This window comes from Sinocyclocheilus rhinocerous, unplaced genomic scaffold, assembly GCF_001515625.1.
Source record: "Sinocyclocheilus rhinocerous isolate Xijiao unplaced genomic scaffold, SAMN03320098_v1.1 scaffold358, whole genome shotgun sequence".
Classification (NCBI taxonomy): Eukaryota; Metazoa; Chordata; class Actinopteri; order Cypriniformes; family Cyprinidae; genus Sinocyclocheilus; species Sinocyclocheilus rhinocerous.
The window spans coordinates 540,368-562,604 of record NW_015650700.1 but is presented as its reverse complement, the minus strand read 5'-3'; the positions used below and the strand labels follow the sequence as shown (position 1 = coordinate 562,604).

The 22,237-nt window shown below is 37.3% G+C and overlaps 2 protein-coding genes across 2 annotated transcripts in view; both read right to left on the bottom strand.

Moving 5' to 3' along the window:
- Nucleotides 1–2,695: 2,695 nt before the first annotated feature.
- Nucleotides 2,696–9,458, bottom strand: LOC107712320 (protein LAP2-like). The gene is made up of 6 exons (XM_016517545.1): nucleotides 9,426–9,458; nucleotides 8,270–8,452; nucleotides 7,690–7,929; nucleotides 5,219–5,308; nucleotides 4,921–4,998; nucleotides 2,696–2,851 (listed from the first exon to the last, which is right to left on the bottom strand). The coding sequence occupies exons 1-6, from the start codon at nucleotides 9,456–9,458 to the stop codon at nucleotides 2,696–2,698; spliced, it is 780 nt and encodes a 259-aa protein (XP_016373031.1).
- Nucleotides 9,459–11,769: 2,311 nt separating this feature from the next.
- The window catches only part of LOC107712319 (leucine-rich repeat-containing protein 1-like), a 64,315-nt gene continuing 53,847 nt past the window's right edge, over nucleotides 11,770–22,237 (bottom strand). The window contains exons 8-10 of the mRNA XM_016517544.1: nucleotides 20,415–20,587; nucleotides 14,799–14,941; nucleotides 11,770–12,777 (exon numbers count right to left, since the gene is read on the bottom strand). Of these exons, the coding sequence (XP_016373030.1) occupies nucleotides 12,619–12,777; nucleotides 14,799–14,941; nucleotides 20,415–20,587 (475 nt within the window). The 3' untranslated portion in view covers nucleotides 11,770–12,618. The remainder of the gene's footprint in view (nucleotides 12,778–14,798; nucleotides 14,942–20,414; nucleotides 20,588–22,237) is intronic.

Genomic DNA, 22,237 nt, shown 5'->3' with positions numbered 1-22,237 from the left:
CGCTAGCATCGGTTAAGCGAGTAGGTGACTTGCAGGCTCTCTCGATAAGCCCGGGTCTGTCTTGAGTGTGGGCCTAACGACTCCAAAGTCGTCCTAAAGCCAAGACATGGGTATGTCCCTAAAGTGCTCTACACGCCGTTTAGAGTCCAGGTTATTACTCTCTCTGCGCTTCCTCCTTCTGAGGAGGACCAGAAGTTTAACCTTCTCTGCCCAGTTAGGGCATTGAGAATTTACATAGAGCGTTCCACCCCCTTCAGGCAGTCGGAACAACTCTTCGTATGCTTTGGCGGCCGCATCAAAGGGTCCCTGGTCACAAAGCAGAGGATCTCTCGATGGTTAGTTGACGCTATCACACTAGCTTACTCCTCCCTGGGCCTTCAGAGTCCCATAGGAGTGAGAGCACATTCCACTCAAGGCGTGGCCTCTTCCTGGGCGTGGTCTAGTGGTGTGTCCATAGCAGACATCTGTGCGGCGGCCGGCTGGGCCTCGCCGTCCACCTTTGCCAGGTTCCATAACTTGGATATTCCGGCCTTGCAGGCCCGGATTTTATCTGCTTAAAGTGGCACACGCCAGGCTCTGCCTGACTCTTCAGGAACGCTCTTGGCCCTATTACTAGCGCTGAGGCTGTACATACGACCGTTGGAAAGATTATCTGAAGGCTGGGCTGACCTCGATGAGTTCAGCCCTCTTGCCTCCTGCAGGGCTCACCCTGCGCATAATTGGTCCCTCTGAGCCTTTTTTCACTCAAGGCCAGTTCATATCAGTCATTCCTCTCTCATGGCACGGCGGGATTGTATTGGTTCCCCATAAGCGTCAAGCGACGCTGAATGTGTACGAGTACGAGTGAAGTATCAATAAGGAATGTACTCGGTTACTTTCGTAACCTTGGTTCCCTGAGATACGGGAACGAGTACTGCGTTCCTTGCCATGCCATGACGCTGCACGACTCTGTGTCATCGCTTCAGTCGAATTGACCTGAGATCCTAGGGCGAAATGCCCGCTTATATAACCAGATGGCCACGCCCATTCTGGCAGGCTTCACCGCCATAGGCTCGTGCAGCACCGCTGCCAAGCCATTAGTTCGTTTTATAATCACTGCACGAACCAATGCCCGTGCAGTTACACTGCGTGATTGAATAAGTCTTCAGTCCTCGGAGAAAAAGGATTTTTCCCCGTAAGCGTCTAGCGACGCTGTACTCGTTCCCATATCTCAGGGAACCGAGGTTACGAAAGTAACCGAGTACGTTTTGTTACAATATATCATTCGATTTTACAGTATATATACATTATATATACAGTATATATACACATTACAATATACAGTGTATATATATATTATCATTATTATTATTTCAAGTAAGGAAAAGTTTTTTTATGGTTTTAGTGTTAGTAATGCTAAAAATGATAGGAATCATATTTGGGATCACCTTTACAAGAGTGTAAAATAATATTGTTGAATGTTACTAAGAAAAAAAACATAGTAAATAAAAGCACTGCCTCCCTTTTTTGTTTTGTTTTAAAACCTCATTGAGGGAACCTCACTTACTGCATCTGTTACTTACTGTTTCAGAAAAGATCTATAAATGAGTTTCCCCCTGTATTCATATAAGTAGGATGTGAGGTCTTATTCTTTCTTTTAGTTTTAAACATGGATACAAATAAACCGCTTACTTGATGTCAGTATCTGCTAAATTTACCATCATAGAACAAATCAAATTTCCATTACCTTCACAGTGGTTCAGGTGCCTCCTGTGCTGCTAGGTTGGATATCCACGTCAAAATATTCACAACAGCACTACGCTTCAGAGATATTATTCATACAAATACACACCACACCTGCACAATGACATTTTTCAAGTTTATTTCACTTTTGGCAACTGATAAATGATACAAGTAAAACACTTAAATAAAGCATTCACAAAGCAAGTAAGGTTATTTAAGAGCATGTCAAATTTAAAGAAGCAACATTTTAGAAAAATATTATCTATTTACTTTCCGCTTTCTCTGTATCTCTTTCACACAATGGTGTACTAAACAGTTCAGTTTTTTTAGGTATGCAAGCATCATGGGACTGTGGACTTTGCCTGAAGTATCGATCCCACGTCACTCAGTTTCTGCTCCAGCAATTGTGGACCACAGCCAGAACAATTTCACTTAACCAGAGGACACAGGCACATCTGAATTCACAAAGAGAGAAAGGGTATTAAAGCCTTGTCCAAGAACTTATTTTCTGGCAAAAAAAAAAAAAAAGAACACATTTGCTATCTTTGTAATGCACAAACAATTATCTGCAAAATTGACTGGAGTCTGGCAGCTACCTGATAGAAATCTACGGTTAAATTAAGTTCTCTGTTCATCTCGGTTTTTCAGTTTCAGGTGACAGTGACTATTTGTGCTGTTGGGTTGTGTAAATATAATGAATCACACCTCAGTGCGTATGCTGATCAATTATGTAGCCTACTGTTAGCGCTTCCATGCAAATCTGAGATCTATTTAGCATGTTTACGTCTGCGGATGAATAAAGCCTCATGCTAATAACCACATGCTCTTAACTAAGTATAATTATCTCGGGGACATCAAAAAAATGGCTATAAGAAAGTGACAGTTTATTAGGGTCATTTAATTTCAAGTGACAAACTAAATGAAAAGCATGAAAAGAGATGAAGGACCTGAAGCTGGTGTGCTTCTCTATCTTTCACAGAGGATAGAAAGCGCTGTTCAGACAGTCCGAGTAGATGTGACTGTCCGAGTCGCTGAAGTCAAAATCAAAATCTCCATCATCTGAGCCCTGCGTCAGGGGCTCCACGTCTTCATCTGAGGTAGAGGGGTGAGTCAGAATAATCCGAGGAATCTGTCAAAGGGTCACATTCATAGGCAGAGGGTGAACCAACTCCAGGGTAAGGCTAAAAGCAGCCAAATCTATTAAATACAAACATCATAAACCTGTCTTTTTAGGCAAGAACCAGACATGGGTGTCATGTAGGCTAGTAAAATATGTTTAATGGGACTGCATTTGTACTTAATGTGATTACAATTTAATTAAAACATTAGAAATTGATAATTATACTGAACAAAGTTTTTGCCCCCATTTTTCATATGAAAAATGGGGGCAAAAACAAAAGTGTTGCGTTTATAATTTTGTTCAGTGTATATAACGTTTCCTTCCCACGGTTATTCAAATGGCGAATAAATCATGTAAGGTTTGGGATTGTGTGTTGAAAGCACCACAGAGCCACATCATTAACACTTTTAAGGGAAATAAACCTATGAATGGCTTATGACTTCTAGCTGTCACTGCATATAAACTTAGGATAACAGAAAATACTTAAACATGTCAGCCACAAACTGACATGTAACAAAAACGTCTTTTTGTGAAATATTTTGTTTGAAAAATTTACTTGTGCCATCTTTCTACAACATGCCTCAACATTTTACCTAATGCAATGACACACAATTTTAGGTGTGACTTGCATGTCCAAATACTTTCCCCCGTTGGTTAAAAGTTCATGGGGTCACTACAAACTTTTCATCAGCATCTGTGTGATGATGCCCTCCAATGGTCATCAGAGAAACAACTACAACCATTCTGATAAGGTCACGCAGCAGGACAAAAGCATATCCAGTACAATGCTCAAATTCATGTGTCACTTGGTAGAATCTAACCAAATTATGTACATGCCAGCTCTACTTGCAATGATTAACTTGGTTTGTGCTAACCATAAAGTGTGGTAAGATTAACTATTGGCAACATCATTAAAACAAATATTAAAAAATATATATATATTTTGTGTCTTTGATCTAATGTATTTATTTGTACTATTTCTTGTAATTAGTTTTTTTGTTTCTTATTTTATTATTGACTGTTTAGGTAGGCTAGTACTTATTTTTGCTGTTGTTTTTGAATCATTAATTTTGTATGGTGAACTGTTTTAGAATTGAGTTCGGTTGCTTGTGAAATTTGGGACCTGAAATAAAACCAGTGAACTAAATGTAACCAACGCTCCAGTGATGACATGAAGTGTGGAATGGACATTTAAAATACTTTCTTTTGTTTTAGTTTAATATACAGCGTCAACTATAAGCAAGCCATTGGTAAATTCACCCTCTCTGGTTACACTTTATTTTGATAGTCCACTTTAGACATTCAACTATAAATAACTTTGCTACTACATGTCAACTAACTCTCATTATTACACGGCTCTGTGGAATACTTGATTCTGATTGGTCAATCGCGCCATCCAGCGGTATGTTATTCCCAGATAACAACCGCCAAATTGAATAACACACCGCTCATCCGGGTACTACGAGTTATCTTGACAGGTACTACTTATATGCTTAACGAGTCACTCCAATATCGTTGACTGTCTGGCGCCATCTTGTGACTGAAAACACTTAACCACCGCGTGTTACAATGGAAGACTTCAGCATTAATTTCAACATATATGGTAAAAACAAATCTTTTTAGCCGTGTAATGTACATCCAGCCGGTTGTTATCTTAAAATAAACCCCTTCAGGCTGATACAAGTCCTGAGCACCCTGTCGGGGTTTATTCTGAGATAACAACCGGCTGGATGTACATTATCCCTTACTTAGAGCATTTGTAGACTGTTAGGTTAGGGTTAGTAGAATAAGTTGCTGTACTTGCAAAGTTACTTATAGTCAGTAGAACGTCTGTTGAGCGACCATCAAAATAAAATGTTAGTAGATATTAAGCAGACAGTCTACTAATACTCTAATGACTGCTAGTTGACATATAGTTGCAAAGTTATTTATAGTTGAATGTCTAAAGTGGACTATCAAAATAAAGTGTTACCTCTCTTTCTGTCTCTCTCTCTCCCAGTCGTAACCATGCTTCCCAATCAGTCATTAAATCAATGTATTTTTAAACAGTACATGTACATTACGATCCCTGATTTTACCTCCAACACTCTGTCCCCAACATGAACCCCGGCCTTCTCGGCCGGTCCGCCTTTAGACACTCTGGAGATGAAAATACCCTAACACGAAGAAAACAATTCAATCAGTGCCCAGAAGGAAATGACTAGTTATGGGGGAAGGAAATCAGGCACACTCACATCCTCAGTCGAATTGCTGGCTGGATGCACATTAGTACCCCAGTCCATGTGGATATTTTAGTGTAAGTAGACCCACAGGAGTATGATAGTAATAGTGTGTAATGAGATTCAGGCGGTGGAGCTACAGGAAGATAAGGCCTACCTCATCATTCTCTTTGTACGGCAAGGAGCCTTTCCCTCCTGCAATACAAATTCCCAGTCCTCCTCTCTGTCCGTTCACTTTGATCTGTAGCTGGAGGGACAGAAAACACCGTCATCCCAAGAGTCAAACTCCAGTATAACTATATTACAGAATGAATTAGGGCAGAATCGCCTACCTCACCTTATACTAATACAATTAGAGTCTAACGTAAATCAGACATATAAATTACAAAGTCATTTAGTTGAAACCTCTCCGTTTAGTTTAGAAGTTCATTAATTAGCAAGAGCCTCAGGCTTCTTACATTATGTGCAATTTGAAGCTGGTCTTTCTGCTTGCTTTTACAAGAGATCAGAGACAAAGGACAATAAATGAACTGTAATGGTACATCTTGACTATCGCATAGCAGGCAAGCATTTCAGTAAAGTATGCTGAGTATAATATGTTTTTAATAATTATAAATTCACACAAATCAAATATGTTACTCTGTAAAAAAAAGTTCTAAAGTTATGTTCAATTCAGTCCTTTCAATCCCGCCACCTCCCCATCTCCATCTCTATCCCATTCGTTCTCGTTCTGTTCAGGACTGTCATATGGGGGTCAGCTCAGAGATCCAGCCGAGCCTTGGGATCCTGATCCCATCTTTATTAATAATGCAGAGCAGATAGAAATAGTTGGAATGTCAAATGAAATCAGTGTGCATATTTAATCCACCTGAAGTTAATATTAACTTATTGCGCACATGCACACCACAAAGTTTTGGGAGTGACATGAATAAAAATTTTTGGGGAATTCATTGTTTTCCTCATGTAGATGATACCCATTTCGACATCTCGGCTGGTTGTCAAAGTGCTTAAAATGGCACATAGGATAATTAATCAAAAAAGCCATTTTAATACTTATTTTCCAATGGTTAATGTAAAACATTGTTATAATACAAGGCAGAGTCTTATGGCTTTTACTCCATGTCGTTTTAAGACTGTGTATGGCCAGAGGTCTTTTGAATACACAGGACTACAAGAGTTTAATACGTTGCCTCTGGATATCAAGTGTTAAACAAATATTGGTGGTTTTAGTTAAAAGATTGTTTTTAGACAGGCCACTCTTTAAAACTATTAGTTACCCAAAGTTGTCACCTCTTGGTTAATTTTGAAGTCAAAACATGTCGTTTAGCCTATGTGATTCATGCAGAATCAAGGAGTTTTTGTGTGTGGTGGATCTGTCTAAAATATTAATTTGTCAACACAACGCTGAAAAGTTTTAGCATTTAATGAGATATGTAGTTTAAATCCATTTAAATGTCAGATTTTTGTGAAAATTATGCACTACAGAATCTGTATAGCAGGTGCAGTTTAGTCCTGCTGTGTCCATTTAATTTGTTTACAAAATAAGTGGAAGACTGAATTGATGCAGGACTATTCTTAATAATTTGGAAATGGCATTAATAATGTATGTTTTCACTTCGGTTCAAAATTATATAATTGGTTTTGAAGACACTGCAGTAATTATTACAGTGAAAGCTTAAGTAAAGTTATATTATTCCCCGGTTTCACAGACAAGGCTTAAGTCTAGTCCCAGATTCGATGCATGTCTGAGCTGTTTTAACTGAAAGAAACCATTGTTTTGTCTCAAGATGCATACCAGTAATGTTTTTGTCTAAGGCTCATTTATAAAAGTTACTTAAATGCCCTAACTGCACTATGGCCTAATACTGGCTTAATCTAAGCCCTGACTGTGAAATCAGGCCTAGGACAAGACTAAAACCAGAGGTGACCTTGCTTTTTCTGTTGTTGGCCCAAAATTATGGAATAGTCTCCCGTCTCACATTAGAACTGCCCCGACCTTGTCTGTTTTTAAGTCCACTCTTAAGACCTATTTATTTTCTCTGGCGTTTAATATTCCTTGATCTATTGTTTTATGATTCTGTTCTCAGGAAATTCGCCCATGTTTACAGCTTGTGTTTTATGGTGTTTTATAATTGTATTTATTGTTGCTGTGTGTTTTAAAATTGGTCATTGTTTGTATAGTTTTTTAAACTACTTTGGTCAACTTCGGTTGTTTTTAAATTGTGCTATATAAATAAATTTGTATTGTATTGTATAAGTAATAACAGTTATTTTTATTTAGGGTTGGGCTTTTCCCATTGTTATCAAAAAGTCAGTTCCACTGTTTTCTATAAATGAAAATGCCAGTAGCGTGTTTAGGCACCACACAGCCCATGCAATTGCGTGGGGCCCCGTGGTCTAGGGGGGCCCCCGCGGAACGTAATTTCTACCGATGGGAGTCGATCGTGATTTCTACCGATTATTATCTATCAGGATTTGAACGAAACCCCACTAGACTATATGACTCACAGAAGTGGTGCCAACTGCCACTGACGCCCCCTCAAAATCTCTGGTGCATGATGCCCCTGTGTGTGCGTGCACAGAATAGAGATGCCGCTCTTTAACAACATTAGCTGTCTGTATTCTTACTCTTAATGGCACGTGTGAAACGACTGATTTGGGGGAACAGGGCCGTTCGGACACAGCCGGATGGCTGAGCCTCTCTGAACTAGTGTGGCACTCTGGGTCGTGGGTCGTGTCTCGGTGGAGATGGGTCGCCAGGCGCTGAGTTCTGTATCTCTGAAGCTTCCTGTCAGGGCCGTTTTCTCCCCACTGAAGCTTAAGTCTGCGGCCCGCTGCCTCCAGCTCTGAGAAATGACCTAAGCTGTACTGAGGGAGAAAAGTGTTTTCAATTGTCATGGTATTGCTACATGTTTCTTTGAATATCATTGTAAATGAGTATGGTATTCATCCAGTATCATAAAGTACCATGGTATTACTATAAGACGGCTGTACCACGGTACCACCACAGTGCTTGATTGTGAGTGTCTAGCCCATTTTCTGTTGTACCCATGAATTGTTTGGGGGAAAATGTTAAGGAATATATTTCCACAGGGAAAATAACAGCATAATGGCATGAAGATGAGTAAATAATGATACAATTTAGATTTGCTCAAGCCAAAGTTGTTAAAGCGTACCTTTGAAACAGACATAAACATGCTGGTCTTACATCATCAGACGGCTCTTCCATCTCCTCTGCGTCTTTCTCCGGGCTGGAGCTGCGGCCATGTCCACCAGTGAGAGGAAACAAGTTGAGTCCTGGCAGACAGTCCTTCCCTGTGACCCAGCGCAGACCGGGAATGAGCCAGCCGTGGCTGCTGTTATTCACAGAGGTTTTAGCAGCTCTGCTCCGCTGTAGATCAAACAAGAACAGAAGTGACGAAATACTCTCAGCTGTTTGCTTGTTAAAAATATCACCTTTACACAAACTGTAAGATTGAAACTGAAGTGTACATATCTCATTAAAAAGCTAAAACTGAATGTTTGTATATGTATGTGTGTATATATATATATATATATATATACACACACATATATATATAACATCACCAGCAAGATGATAAAAGACATCAATGTTCAACTAGATGAGTAAAGTTTGAGGACAAACTTGGCTTGACAATGTCTGGCATGAAATTATAACAGAAATTCAGATGAAACTGAAATCAATAACCTTTTCAGACCCAAATTAGAAACCATGCTGGAATGTTTTAGCATGTTGCTAACATGCTTCTAATAAATTTCAACAGTTTGCCGGCATGTTGTAAGCTCATTGCTAAACCTTTGCAGATCCAATTAGACCTCATAAAATCAGAGGAACCATGCTGGCATGTTTGAGCATGTTGTTAATATGTTTCTAGCATGTTTTAACACTTTGCTAGCATGTTTTAGCATGCTTATAACCCGTTTCAGCACATTACTAGTATGTCCTAAGCTAGTAGCTAGCTAGAGTATGGCAACTGCCTTACTCTGCCATACGGAAACACCGCCCATGTTTGCTAGTGAAAGAAATAAAGAAAGAAAGAAAGAAACTTTGGTCTAGTAGAATAATAGCCAACATATTGAAGAGTTAAATGTTTTAGTAATAATAGTAATTCAGTTTGGACTGTATCTGTGACCCTTTGCATGTGAATATTTTTTCGATTATTATCATTCATAAACAAACTAATTAAATTTGGTGTCTTTTATCATATTGCCTTCACCTTATAACACCCCTTCCTCTGATAAAATCACCATAACGTCCAGCCTCGAGGGGCCTTTTGATTGATTTAATTTCCTTTCTAAGAAACATCACTTGTTTTTGTCTACAGTCCAACTGATCAGGTTACCTTAGCGACCAGAAAGCACTCAATCTCCACCATTACTGGCCAATTAAACTTTATTGAGACTGCAGCTGTTTCACTAAAGTGGATGAAGAAACATGACAAGCACAATGTCTGAGCACTCAAACAGACTTGCAAGGATTTGTGACATTTCTAATTAATAGCATGCCGCTAGAAAACATGTTTTTCTACATGGTACAGATGAATCTTATGTTCATACTCCCACCATGCATTTCTGAATGGTCATATAAACAGAATTATGAATTGCTTAAAATCTAATATATCATGCATCCATTTGCAACAGTAATAATCGATACCCAATTTAACACTTTATATATATATATATATATATATATATTTTTTTTTTCCCCCCCCAGTTAGGTACTGATTTTCAGACGATGCAGCAGACCACTATCATCTGGTACTTGATGCTAAAACTATATCATAACTTCATCACTGAGATCCAGACACGTGGATCATTAAAAAAAAAAAAATGTGAAAACCCCCATTATAAGTCTTCTCCAACATTTGTTCAGTGCTGAGTGATCGTGTGAGCATTTTGTTTGTTATGCTGTTCGTCTTGGACTTTACAGAAATTGCAGTCTTTACCATAACAGCTCAAACTGCTCTGTGCAAAACAAAACCGCTTTCATGCTGATATGACTGGAGTCTAATGATTTTACCCATTTTTAAAATTCCCCATATTTAAATCTCATCTCAATCTTATTTATAAATTTTTAATCTTAATCATTAATCTCTGAACTGTTTTAATAATTATAATTCAGAGATTCCGTATTGAATTATTACACAACTTAAATGCACATTTCAAATATATTCATTCTTCATCATAACATCAGTTGGAATCATATAACCATATTATGATATCCCATCAATTCAGGAAGAGTTTAATCAGCTCATAGAACTATATCGTGTAATTCAGACTGGGATTATGTTATCTGACATAGCCGTATTTATCTAAATAGTCTAAATACATACATAGAATATTTGATTTAGTATTTTACATTATTGCAAAATTAAAATACATCATTAAAATGACATGAATATTATATATTCATATTATTTCTATTAATTTCTTATTTCATTAATCATCCTCTACCTGCTAAACTTTGTCTGTAAATATTTAAGAATTTAGCAGAAAATGCACTCGGTTCTTAAAGAGAGCATCTTCCTCTGAGAGAGAGAGAGAGAGGGAGAGAGAGAAGGAGGGAGAGAGAGAGGGAGAGAGAGCGAGGGAGGGAGAGGGAGAGAGAGAGGGAGAGGGAGAGGGAGAGGGAGAGAATGAACTAGTCCACGCAGTTCTGTTTTGGGAAGAAAAGAAAGAAAATCTAACCAGCACCCTGCGGCACAACAGCAAGAAGACAAGCACATGACAGTCTCTAGCTGGAGAACCAGATGTGAGGATTCTACAATGAAAGACGTTTCAAGAATGCAGCATGTATTTGAAAGAGAAAGTCATTACCAGTGTTCTTGTTGTATTATAAACCAACCTCCAAATCTTGTTCCATATGTACAGCCCATACATCTCTATTTATATACAGCATACAATATGCATTCCAGTGTTTCAGTAACAGAATTAACTATTTGTCTGAATATTACAATCATTTTGGAATGGAGATTATATATTGATAAAAATCATTTATAAATGTTCAGCACACAACAAAATCTTCAACTCAGTGTTCAATAAAGAAAAAGCCACATATGCGAGCAAAGGAAACAGTGAGGTATAGCTGAGTGGGAGAAAACAAGCAAGGGTGGACAAACAACGGGCTGAAGCTTCAGATAATAAATCAGTGAGTCACAGAAAAAAAAAGAAGAAAAAAAAAGAAATAACAGCATACAGGTTTCATTTTTGGCTGAACTATTCCTTTAACATTATTGCAAAACGAACAAAATCAGTGGCAAGACATCTGTACGATTTTTGTTTAATATTAAATCTCTGTATAAATAATGAACCATAACCTTTGCTTTCAGGAAATCATTTTATTATTTCAGTGGTTAAAGTCATAATCGTATTGGCCCAGAAACAGCGCCTGCTTACGATTGTTTTCTGTGCAGCTTCATTTACAAGAAATAATTAAAAAATAAAAATCAACATTAAAAACCATGTCTTTCTTGGAATACAAATGAAAACATACAATGTAAAATGAAGTCCGTAGTGTACCATATACATATATTTAAAAAAAAAAATAAAAAAAAATTGATAGCATTGCTTGTAAAAGTGCATTCTGGCACTTGGAGGGAAAAACTGCTCACCTAAACCAAAGCAAAAGACAAGAACTAACTCCCCTTACCTCAATTACAAAAGAGTTTTATTCTACCTGCTTTTAAAAAAAATCTGGAAGCACATTTGAACTGCAGCAGAAGTCAGGTTACTAAATTAATTTTAGCGTAGTAAAGCACAGTGCCGGTCTGTCGGACAGCATTAACTCTCTTCAGTCCACATGTCGGAGTGTTTCAGCTCATGGTCCCTAACCGCATTAGCCCTTTTATTAACATGTCCTTTACACACAATGAAAACTGCATGGGTTATGAAGAAGCCTGACAATGAAATACAAAGCTGCCCCCTCATGTTCAGATAAGAATTAACCATGTATGACAAAAAAATCTGCCACTTTGTTCGAATGCTTTTGAATCCTGAAATGAAGTCCAAGTGATGGGAAAGTTCACTGATTAAGAAACTGGCTACACATCTTTTTTGTTGCTGTTGTTTTTAAAAATCACACCACCTGAGCTGCCACACATATATAAGTGTCAATATTCACAAGCAACTATTCAATCATTTTTAAAATCAGCAGGTCCAAAAATGCCTGGGCTCCATGTATCACCAAAAGAAAGAAATGCACCCAGTGTATAAAAAAATAGAGCATATAGTTCGTATTTCTATATTAAAGATTCCGACAGATTGATGCTAAGACTTATTTTGTGTGTCAAAGAAAAGCACTGGTAAAAATGTGCATTCCCTTGCAGGTTATTGCTCTGGAGGTCTTTAGAAAAGAAGGCACCGTGTGGTGAGGACTCGTCCCTGACACAGGGCAGGAGCAGATGAAGTTAGCAGGGCTGGAAAAAGGGCTCTGGTGGTCCCAGGACAGCAAAAGGGTGATCAGAAAACTGAGGAATGGCTCTGCGGGGGCTTCAGGGAGAGACACACTGGGTAAGAGACATCTCGGAGTAAAAGCGGTCACACAGACGTGGTCACTCGGTCCACAGCGTTATTGACCTCGTTTTTGTTGGAATCCAGGCCTTTGGCGGCGTTCATGTCCTTTCGGATGCTCTCGGCCACCTTCTTCATGTTCTTCAGCTCGCCGGGGTGTGGCGTGGCCCGCCGCAACAGTGTTCTCTGAGAAACAGAAAGAAAAAGAACGGTGGAGGAGGCCATTCAATTCACCATTTCCCGTTACAACTAGGGATGCACCGAATGTTCGGCAACCGAAATTATTCGGCCAAAAATAGAATAAGCGAAAAGACTGAATAAACTGTACCGAACAATGATGTGACGCGATCAAATAGCAACCAGCGTAGAGTGAGAGGCGCAACGCAACAAATATGTCAGCAGTGTGGAAGCATTTAAAAGTGTCCGAGAAAGACGCAAAAATCATTACAAGCACCGACAGCGAGAGACTGTTTAGGACTGCAACGCATGTCTTCGATGAGAAGAGGAAGGGGTGATTGTTGCTTTTTACTGTATGATGATTGAAATCCCGAAATGGCCTTAAACAATTAGTAAATAAACTGCAGAACGTTATGTTTTATAATACCCGCACGCATTGACAGCACTGCACGAGCTCGCAGCGGATCTGCTTGTTAACCAGGGTTCAAAGTCCAAAGCCCGAGGAAAATCTGCACTGAAACACTGTTACTCGTCAGTTGCTCAGTCACATTTTTATGAATTTTGACAAGGCACGTGACAATGCGATACGTGCTACGCATTCGTACTGAGACTCATTTATACATCTGCTGTCAACAAAAAGAAGCATTGAGGTCGAGGTTGAGAAAAAGCAAGAACTCCATCAACATTCATAAGTGTTAGTATTGTAATTTTACTGTTGTTCTGTAAAATAAAATAAAAAGTATAATTACCAATGAACATGTTCATACACTCAACATATGGTTTTTGAAAGAAGCCTCTTCTGCTCAGCAAGGCTGCTTTTATTTGTATAGTAAAAAATACATGCCTGATTCAAGAAGGGGGTCTGATGGCCAAAAAATATTATTTTACTAACTTATTAATTTTAAGTTAAATTGTGCTTTGTTGGTATAGTGTCTGCTAGAATGTTAAAAAATGTTCAGTGTTAAATATTTTTAAATTTATGTTTTGTAATTGATTTTTTCTTTGAAAAGCAAGACAAAATAGTAAAAGTACATTTTGGCTATTTCATTTGTGCAATGGTGAAAATTGTACAGTAAAAAATACATGCCTGATTCAAGAAGGGGGTCTGATGGCCAAAAAATATTATTTTACTAACTTATTAATTTTAAGTTAAATTGTGCTTTGTTGGTATAGTGTCTGCTAGAATGTTAAAAAATTTTCAGTGTTAAATATTTTTGTATTTTTTAAAATTGGCAAAATACATGGGGGAAAAAAACTCGAAAAACTGTGTTCGGTATTCGGCCCAGTGTTTCATTTTGTTCGGTTTCGGCCAAGAATTTTCATTTCGGTGCATCCCTAGTTACGACACCCTTCAAAGCATTTTAAGATGCCCCATGAAACATTGAGACATATTTCTGATGGATAAAGAACAACATTTATAGGTTTATTGTAAATACATTTTTACAACTCTATGCTGTAGGTGTGTCCCACTGAGTAAGCAAAGCCTCGCGGTCTTCACATCCACTTGAAAACTTGAAATACAGCATGCAAATAGACAAGTGCAAGTTTGGGCATTGGGACAGGCCAACTGTTTCGCACACTATTTAAAAAAAATTGAAGGAAGCATACAGTATAAGTGTATCCTGCGCAGTATTAAGCCCATGGTTTTCCACTAGCTATTGATAGTTGATGACAAGTAATCCATTCATAATCTAAGGAGGGCTTTTTAATTTCAGTGAGAACTTTATTAGGAAAAAAATATCACTCATAAGGTGTGTATCTGTTAAAGGTTAGGTGGAGGTCATCTATAAACATACAGACAAGGTCTAAAAACCACAACCTCTGCTAAAATAGGCACTCGATATCACTTTCAAAATACCATACAGTAGTCAACATTTGAAGTGGATCAAAAAAGTGCATCAAAGTTGTCCTAAGACAAGAACACATTTCACATTTTGGTTTTAGGTTTCAGGACAACTTTGGTGAAAGGTTTTGATCCACTTCAAATGTTGACTAGTGTATAATACATTTAGCAGAGCCTCCTTCCTCACCTCTTCGTCATCCTCATCCTCATCGTCCTCCATGAAACGAATGGTGCTCATTCTGTTTGGGGCTTTGTCGTCCCAGGTGTCATCCAGCACGCTGCTCTCCACCAGACTCTCCAGAGCACCACAGCGGGCGAGGTTATCAGAACCTACACAGCATATACATAGATTGTTCTTTTAAACACATGGGTTAAACATATTCCCTTATCCCTTATTTATTGCATTTACTGTAGTTTTTTAGAAAAGCATGCGGAGGAGTTTTTATTCCAAGTAAAAGGGCTGTGAGATCACCGTTTCAAATCCCGTCTTAGTCACAGGCTTACAGAGAAACAATCTCCCCTCACTCGCCCCGTCCCACCCAGCGTGACCCGACACACCCAAACATATCAGCTCTTGAGGAAGTGATGTCACAATTAAATGACTAAACAAAGATTTAAGAGTCATTCTGTGACATGATATCAGCAAACCCGAAAGAAACATTATGGTTACAACATATATTGATTTAGTGCTCAACTATTAATAAGGGCTCTTATTATCAATCTTGAAAACAGTTTTTACTGCATAATATTTTTGTGGAAACTGTGATGCAGTTTTTTTTTCAGGATTCTTTCATGCATAAAAAGTTCAATGAAAAGCATTTATTTGAAATTGAAATATTTTTTAAAAAACATTATACATGTCTTCACTGTCACTTTTGATCAATTTTAGAGATCCTTGCTGAATAAAAATAAAAATAATTATTATTTTTATTATATTAATTAATTATTTATTTTTTCCTTTAAGAATCTGGAAGTGTATCACAAACAAACACAAAACAGCCAAAACTGTTTTCAACACTGATAATAATAATTACGACAATGTTTCTTGATACAAATCTTGAAATAAATATAAATGTTTCTTGATTAGCAAATCAGCATATCAGAATGATTTCTGAAGGATCATGTGACACTAAAGACTGGAGTAATGATGCTGAAAATTCAGAGTTTTCCATCACAAGAAAAAAACTGTTCCAATTTGAAAATAACACTAACAGAGAAAAAGTTATTTTAAATTGCATTAATATTTCACAATATTACTGTTTTACTGTATTTTTCATCAAAAATATGTATAACAAACTTATAAACTCTCTTAGAACTACTGTATTTTTCACATTGACCCCGAGTTTCATCAATGAAAGAGAAGTTTAAGACTCCACAAAATAAAAGCTTCAATGGTCTTTAGGATAAGACACGGTTGTGGGAGGAGGCGTGTGTGGCAACATCTGAGGCCAAGCGGAGCTCAGAGGAGATAAGCCTCTTTAGCCGTCCAATCCGCTGGCAGCATGTAGAAAGCAGCACATGAGTGTGGACAGAGGCCAGAGGAAACTCCGGCATCTCAAGACCTGATCTGTACAAGCGCTGCTACCTATACGTTCCCTCAACTCAACATACACATCACAAAGTCTGATCGAATCATACGGGTGTGCTGAGCGCCTGATAAATCCCACAGGACCGCCGCAAGATTAAAGCAGAGCAGATACAGGATGTTATCAGAATATTACACCCAAAAAATAATCAGATTATGGGTAGAATCTCCTTGCAGATATACTCTGCAGAATCGTGATGCAAGTGCTGACAGTCTGTCTATGCCTCGAAAGTGATATAGTGTTGTTTGGGATGGAACACATTTAAAGGGCAGATTCTGCATTTAACATTTCCCTCCCTGAGTCCACTAATCTTAGTCAAAGTTTCTTAATTAAGTTTTTTTATGACCTTGATCTCACTATAATATGGTTAAAATATTATGTTCTACTGTATGTGGTTAGGATTAGCTAACCTCTATATACAAGTTCTATTATTTACTATAGTGGGTATGATTTCTGAAGACTGGCGTAATGATGCTAAAAAATTCAGCTTTGCATCACAGGAATAAATTACATTTTAAAATAGAAAATATTTCACACTATCACTGTTTTGTACGGAAGTCCTAAAAGGCCATGGATTATTAATACTTTTCTTTCTTGTTTTCTCGTGATCACGACATAACGAAAGTTGTTTTCTCATTATAACGACTTAATTTTCTCGTGATCATGACATAACAAAAGTTGTTTTCTCGTTATCACGACTTAATTATCTCGTGATCTCGACATAACAAAAGTTGTTTTCTCGTTATCATCACTTAATTTTCTCGTGATCACGACATAACGAAAGTTGTTTTCTCGTTATCACGACTTAATTTTCTCGTGATCACGACATAACGAAAGTTGTTTTCTCGTTATTACGACTTAATTTTCTCATGATCATGACATAATGAAAGTTGGTTTTTTTTTTATAATGATTGTTTGATCTACTGTTGCTTTAGTAATGAACGCAGCTTTGACGCATCTGATCAACAGATAAACCATGCGCTCTTACTGTATGTTGTGGATATTTCAGCAAATTTTGCTTCGCTTAGTAATAACGTCTACAATACTTAAATAAAGGCTAATCAATCACTGTTGATATTTTCAGAGACAGTAGGCTAAATATTTTGTTTGTGTAATTCACATGTTTAAATGGTAAAAGCAACACCGCAAACACAGGTGGAGCACCTTCAGAAGGATGCAGAGAACTATTCTAAAATCTTTTACAGCTGCTTGGATTCAACTCACTTTATTTTCCTTTTATTTGAAATAAAATTATATATAATTTGTAGGGCTGTCACGATTCGTCAATTTTATTAGACTATTCGATTTTTAAAAATCATCGACTTAATTTTGCTTGCGACGACTAACCGGCAAAATACCGGAAGTGGCGCATTTCACGGACGAGAATCCATAAAACACATTATTAGACTGTTTCCCAAGGCTGCATGATATATTAAACCCGTTTTTTGATTATAATTTTATTATTAGTAGACTAGAACACGTGGATATGTTATCATTCTTACACTATAATACTGAGCTTTGATTTCAGTGATTTGGACTATGAGATGGACACTTGCCTCTTGCACTCCTATGTTGCACTTTACTTTTGCTTTAAAACAAGGATTTCATAGACATTTGAATTTCATTTGGTTTAATAAAATATAGTTGAATAAAATATTCTTAATTAAAATTGATGATTTTTTGTGGGAAATTAATCATTTAGATTAAACAATTAATCGATAAATTAGTCGATAGATTAATCGAAATGAAAAGTCGTTAGTGGCAGCCCTAATAATTTGTAATGTTTAGTAGTCATGTAGGATATGGTGTGACTGATATCATGTGCGTTACAAGCTTGGGATGCTGTTTGAAAATAGTGTTTGTGTGTGTGTGTGTGTGTGAGAGAGAGAGAGAGAGGTTTCCACAAAGAAATGTAGAAAATACAATAGATTACAACACTGTAGAACAGCATTGAATTAAATTAGCCTATACACTTTACATGTAAATCACATTTCTTAACAATATACATTTAATGATTAACAATAAAGATTAAAAATGGATATGGTGTGACTGATATCATGTGCGTTACAAGCTTGGGATGCTGTTTGAAAATAGTGTTTGTGTGTGTGTGTGTGTGTGAGAGAGAGAGAGAGAGGTTTCCACAAAGAAATGTAGAAAATACAATAGATTACAACACTGTAGAACAGCATTGAATTAAATTAGCCTATACACTTTACATGTAAATCACATTTCTTAACAATATACATTTAATGATTAACAATAAAGATTAAAAATAAGGAAAAGAGGCACATTACAAATACGTCGTTGAAGCACGTCATAGATAAACACTACATCTCTGCTTATTAACTAACAATCATGTACCCTACTTCAAAGATGCACAAATAAAGATGGAAATACAGTGACGTCAACCTTGGTTTTTAATAAGCAGTTAGTTTATGACAGGGAACGCGGAAACTGTGATGCATCTAGCAAGAACTTAACGATACCCAAAATAATCATATTGATTCAAGCATTTAACATTTATGAATTAATTAAATGTCAGTTATGAACAATACTGCACAAATTATCGATCACGAAGAAGGTCTTTATTCTGTCCCAAACGCATACAGTAAAGTGGATATACAGTAGGCCTATACACCCCATCAGTTCTATCTATACTGCCACCTGTTGGTGCAGTAATTAGAGAACAACTATCGTTATGTCGAGATCACGAGAAAATTAAGTCGTGATCACGAGAAAACAACTTTCGTTATGTCAAGATCACGAGAAAATATGTAATGATAACGAGACAACTTTCGTTATGTCAAGATCACGAGAAAATATGTAATGATAACGAGACAACTTTCGTTATGTCGAGATCACGAGAAAAATAAGTGATAATGAGAAAACAACTTTCGTTATGTCGAGATCACGAGAAAATATTATGTCGTGATAACGAGACAACAACTTTCATTGTCGTGATCACGAGAAAATGTGATAAGGAGACAACAACTTTCGTTATGTCGAGATCACGAGAAAATATTATGTCGTGATAACGAGAAAACAACTTTCGTTATGTTGTGATCACGAGAAAATGACTTATGTTAAGATCACGAGATAATTAGGTTGTGATCACGACAAAACAAGAAAAAAAACTAATAATCCATGGCCTCTTAGGACTTCCATAGTTTTGACTCTAAACTTTTGATTAAATAAATTAAGAATAATAATGTTTTCAAACTTTCCAAACACAACGCAAATAAGAGATTCATTGCGCAGCCCTATGCTCCAGAGAATCAAGTGCACAGCCACCTTTAGAATTTTGTCTTTGAACTTCAGTTTTTGCAGTGGCGGTATAGCATCACTGTTGAAGAGTCATTAGCTGGTGAAGTGGATTTTCTTATCGTAGAGTTAATTAAATCACGTGCATTGCAATGTTTGAAGCAGATGTCATAAATGTCAGTAGACCAGGAAGTTTTTAAAACGAGTAGTTCATTCATAAATTCATACAACCTTATCTTCACGCTGTGTAAATACAAACAGAAGACAGAAGACAACGAACGCAGCGCTGAAAAAGGGCGGAGCTACATGAGGTCTACTGATCAGTCAATAAGTCTGCCCTGCGGGTGAAGTGATATCAGCTTCATCGATTATAAAGGGGGCACTCTGTGCTCGCTTTCCTTATATAACCCATTCATAAATTGAATAAAACTTTTATTTTTCATGCTGCCAAGTACGCAATGCAAAGTTTCAGGAGTGACGACCACATGAAAATGTGGGACTGAATCTGAATTTGCCATGTTTGACATTGAACATTAACATTAGACCCGCCACTTGTTCCTGTAATATGTTTCTTTGCTTTTTTATTATTTTCATTTCATCTTTTAATGCAATGTTTACATTAATAGGCCAATCTTACCATTCTTAGTAGGATAGGCTCCTACATACGTCTGTAAGCAGTATCGCTAACTTCTGCCACATCTGACCCCCTCTAGTCTACAAAACCCCCCAGTCATCAAAAACAGTCAGCAAACCCAGAAGCCCAGAACATCCGACAGGAAGAGAGCGACAGGTCCTCTTATGTCCTGAAATCAGATTCTTCGGGGCTGCCACAGAGACGGTGTGCTTTCTCAACACACATTCACATATGTCAGGTAGAGGTGACATTTCCTGCACACTATTTCATGAAAAACAGCTTACAGGATCTTTTAAGTGTCATACACACATCAGAGCTTTACCTTTGTTTTCCGATTCACAGGGCTGCTGAGGCAACAGTACACAGGTCAGGACCTTGTCTCCAGACTCGGGGTCCACATCCGTCTGGAAGGTGAGCAGTGGTTGAGACTGGTTCTCTGACAGCCAGAGAGCTTTGAGTCGTAGAGAGGTCAGGGTCAAGGGCAGGTAGAGCAGCCTTCACAGAGATACGGACAGAATATCATTCACAAGAAGCGCTTCTGCCTCGCTTTAATGCTGCTACTGCAAACTCTCAAAGCGGGACAATTGGTATGTTCTCCTACTAGTCCTAATGTGGCGGGCATGCATGTGTTTTTACAGGCTTTATTACTCAGTAATGTTTAATAAATGAAATGCCCTTTTTTAAACTAATCTGACAAAGTGAAAAAGCATATTCAACAAGACGATTTTATCCATCAGAAATGGACTTGATTGTAGAAAAGGGGCGTTACATGCCATAATAGAGCCTGGTGGTTCAAAGATAAGTGTGATTTGTGAAGTTGTTCAACAAATGAACATGACACAGGAGAAAGTTTCCACCAGTGTTAGGGGGAATACATTACAAGTAATTTGAGTTATGTAATCAGATTACTTTTTTCAAGTAACTAGTAAAGTACCATTATTTAAAACAAAATCTGAGTTACATTTTCAAATAAGTAATGCAAGTTACTTTGTTTTCCCATTTATTCGCTGGGAGTGAGTTGCAGAGGCACTTCCTTCAGCCTGAGGCTTATTCATTTCACTTTTGGTGTGAAAGGATTGTAGAAAATATAACTTTTGGGTTTTTGTTATCAAAAAACAAATAAGCAAGCCCAGCCCAAGGGACAAAAAGTAATGCAAAAGTAACATAACACATTACTCTCCATAAAAAGTAATGCAATTAGTTATTTTTTATAGAGTAATGCAATATTGTAAAAGTAACTTTCGCCAACACTGGTTACCACAATATGATTAGAGATTATCAAGGCATTTTTTTCTTTTGAAATAACATTATGAATCATGCATAAATGAATTATGCACAATAAGATTGTTATTAGTTATCAATTTTAGCTATATGGATCACCACTGAAGATTATTTTCATTGTTGTCTGTAAAAACAAGAAAAAAAAATGAAACAATGGTACAATACAGTGGTTTTATTCTGTAAATCATGTTTACAGTAATGGACTTACAGTGGAAGTCTATGGAGCAAGTGCACTAGAGGATTTAAAAGCAGAAATGTGCAGCTTGTATTTTTGTTACCAAATTTATATGAATACTTCTGTTCAGCAGCATAATATTTGAGCTGTAAAGTTCTCTCCATGTGGATTCATTTCTGTATGCATTACTGACTGTGGATTTGTTTGTAGTTTAACGCCATGCCAGCTAACACGGCTATATTCATGGCGAGAAAAGGGGAAAATAAATAAATATATAAATAATGATAGACAGACTTTTATAAGAGGTTTTTAAAATGTATCTTTGATAAAAATTCTAAAACTAAAACTGGTGTCACTTTATTAAAAATATTTTCATAAGAGTCAACTGAAATTTAAAGAGTCCTAATGGAGTTCAAGACATCACACTGCACCAAAATATGCTTTAGTGATAAAAGACTCTGGCAAGAGGGGCTTAAAGGAGGCTCTTCACCCATTAACAAAAATGCACAGGTTAGTCTGGAGTGGCCTATTCAACAGCGTGTGTAGATAATATGGTCCCAGTGATTAAAATGTACACCCATTAATGAAAACTGTGTCATCATTTACTCACCATCATGTCAATTCATAAGACTTTCATTCATCTTTGAAACACATATGATATTTTTTAATGAAATGAGAGAGAGAGTCCA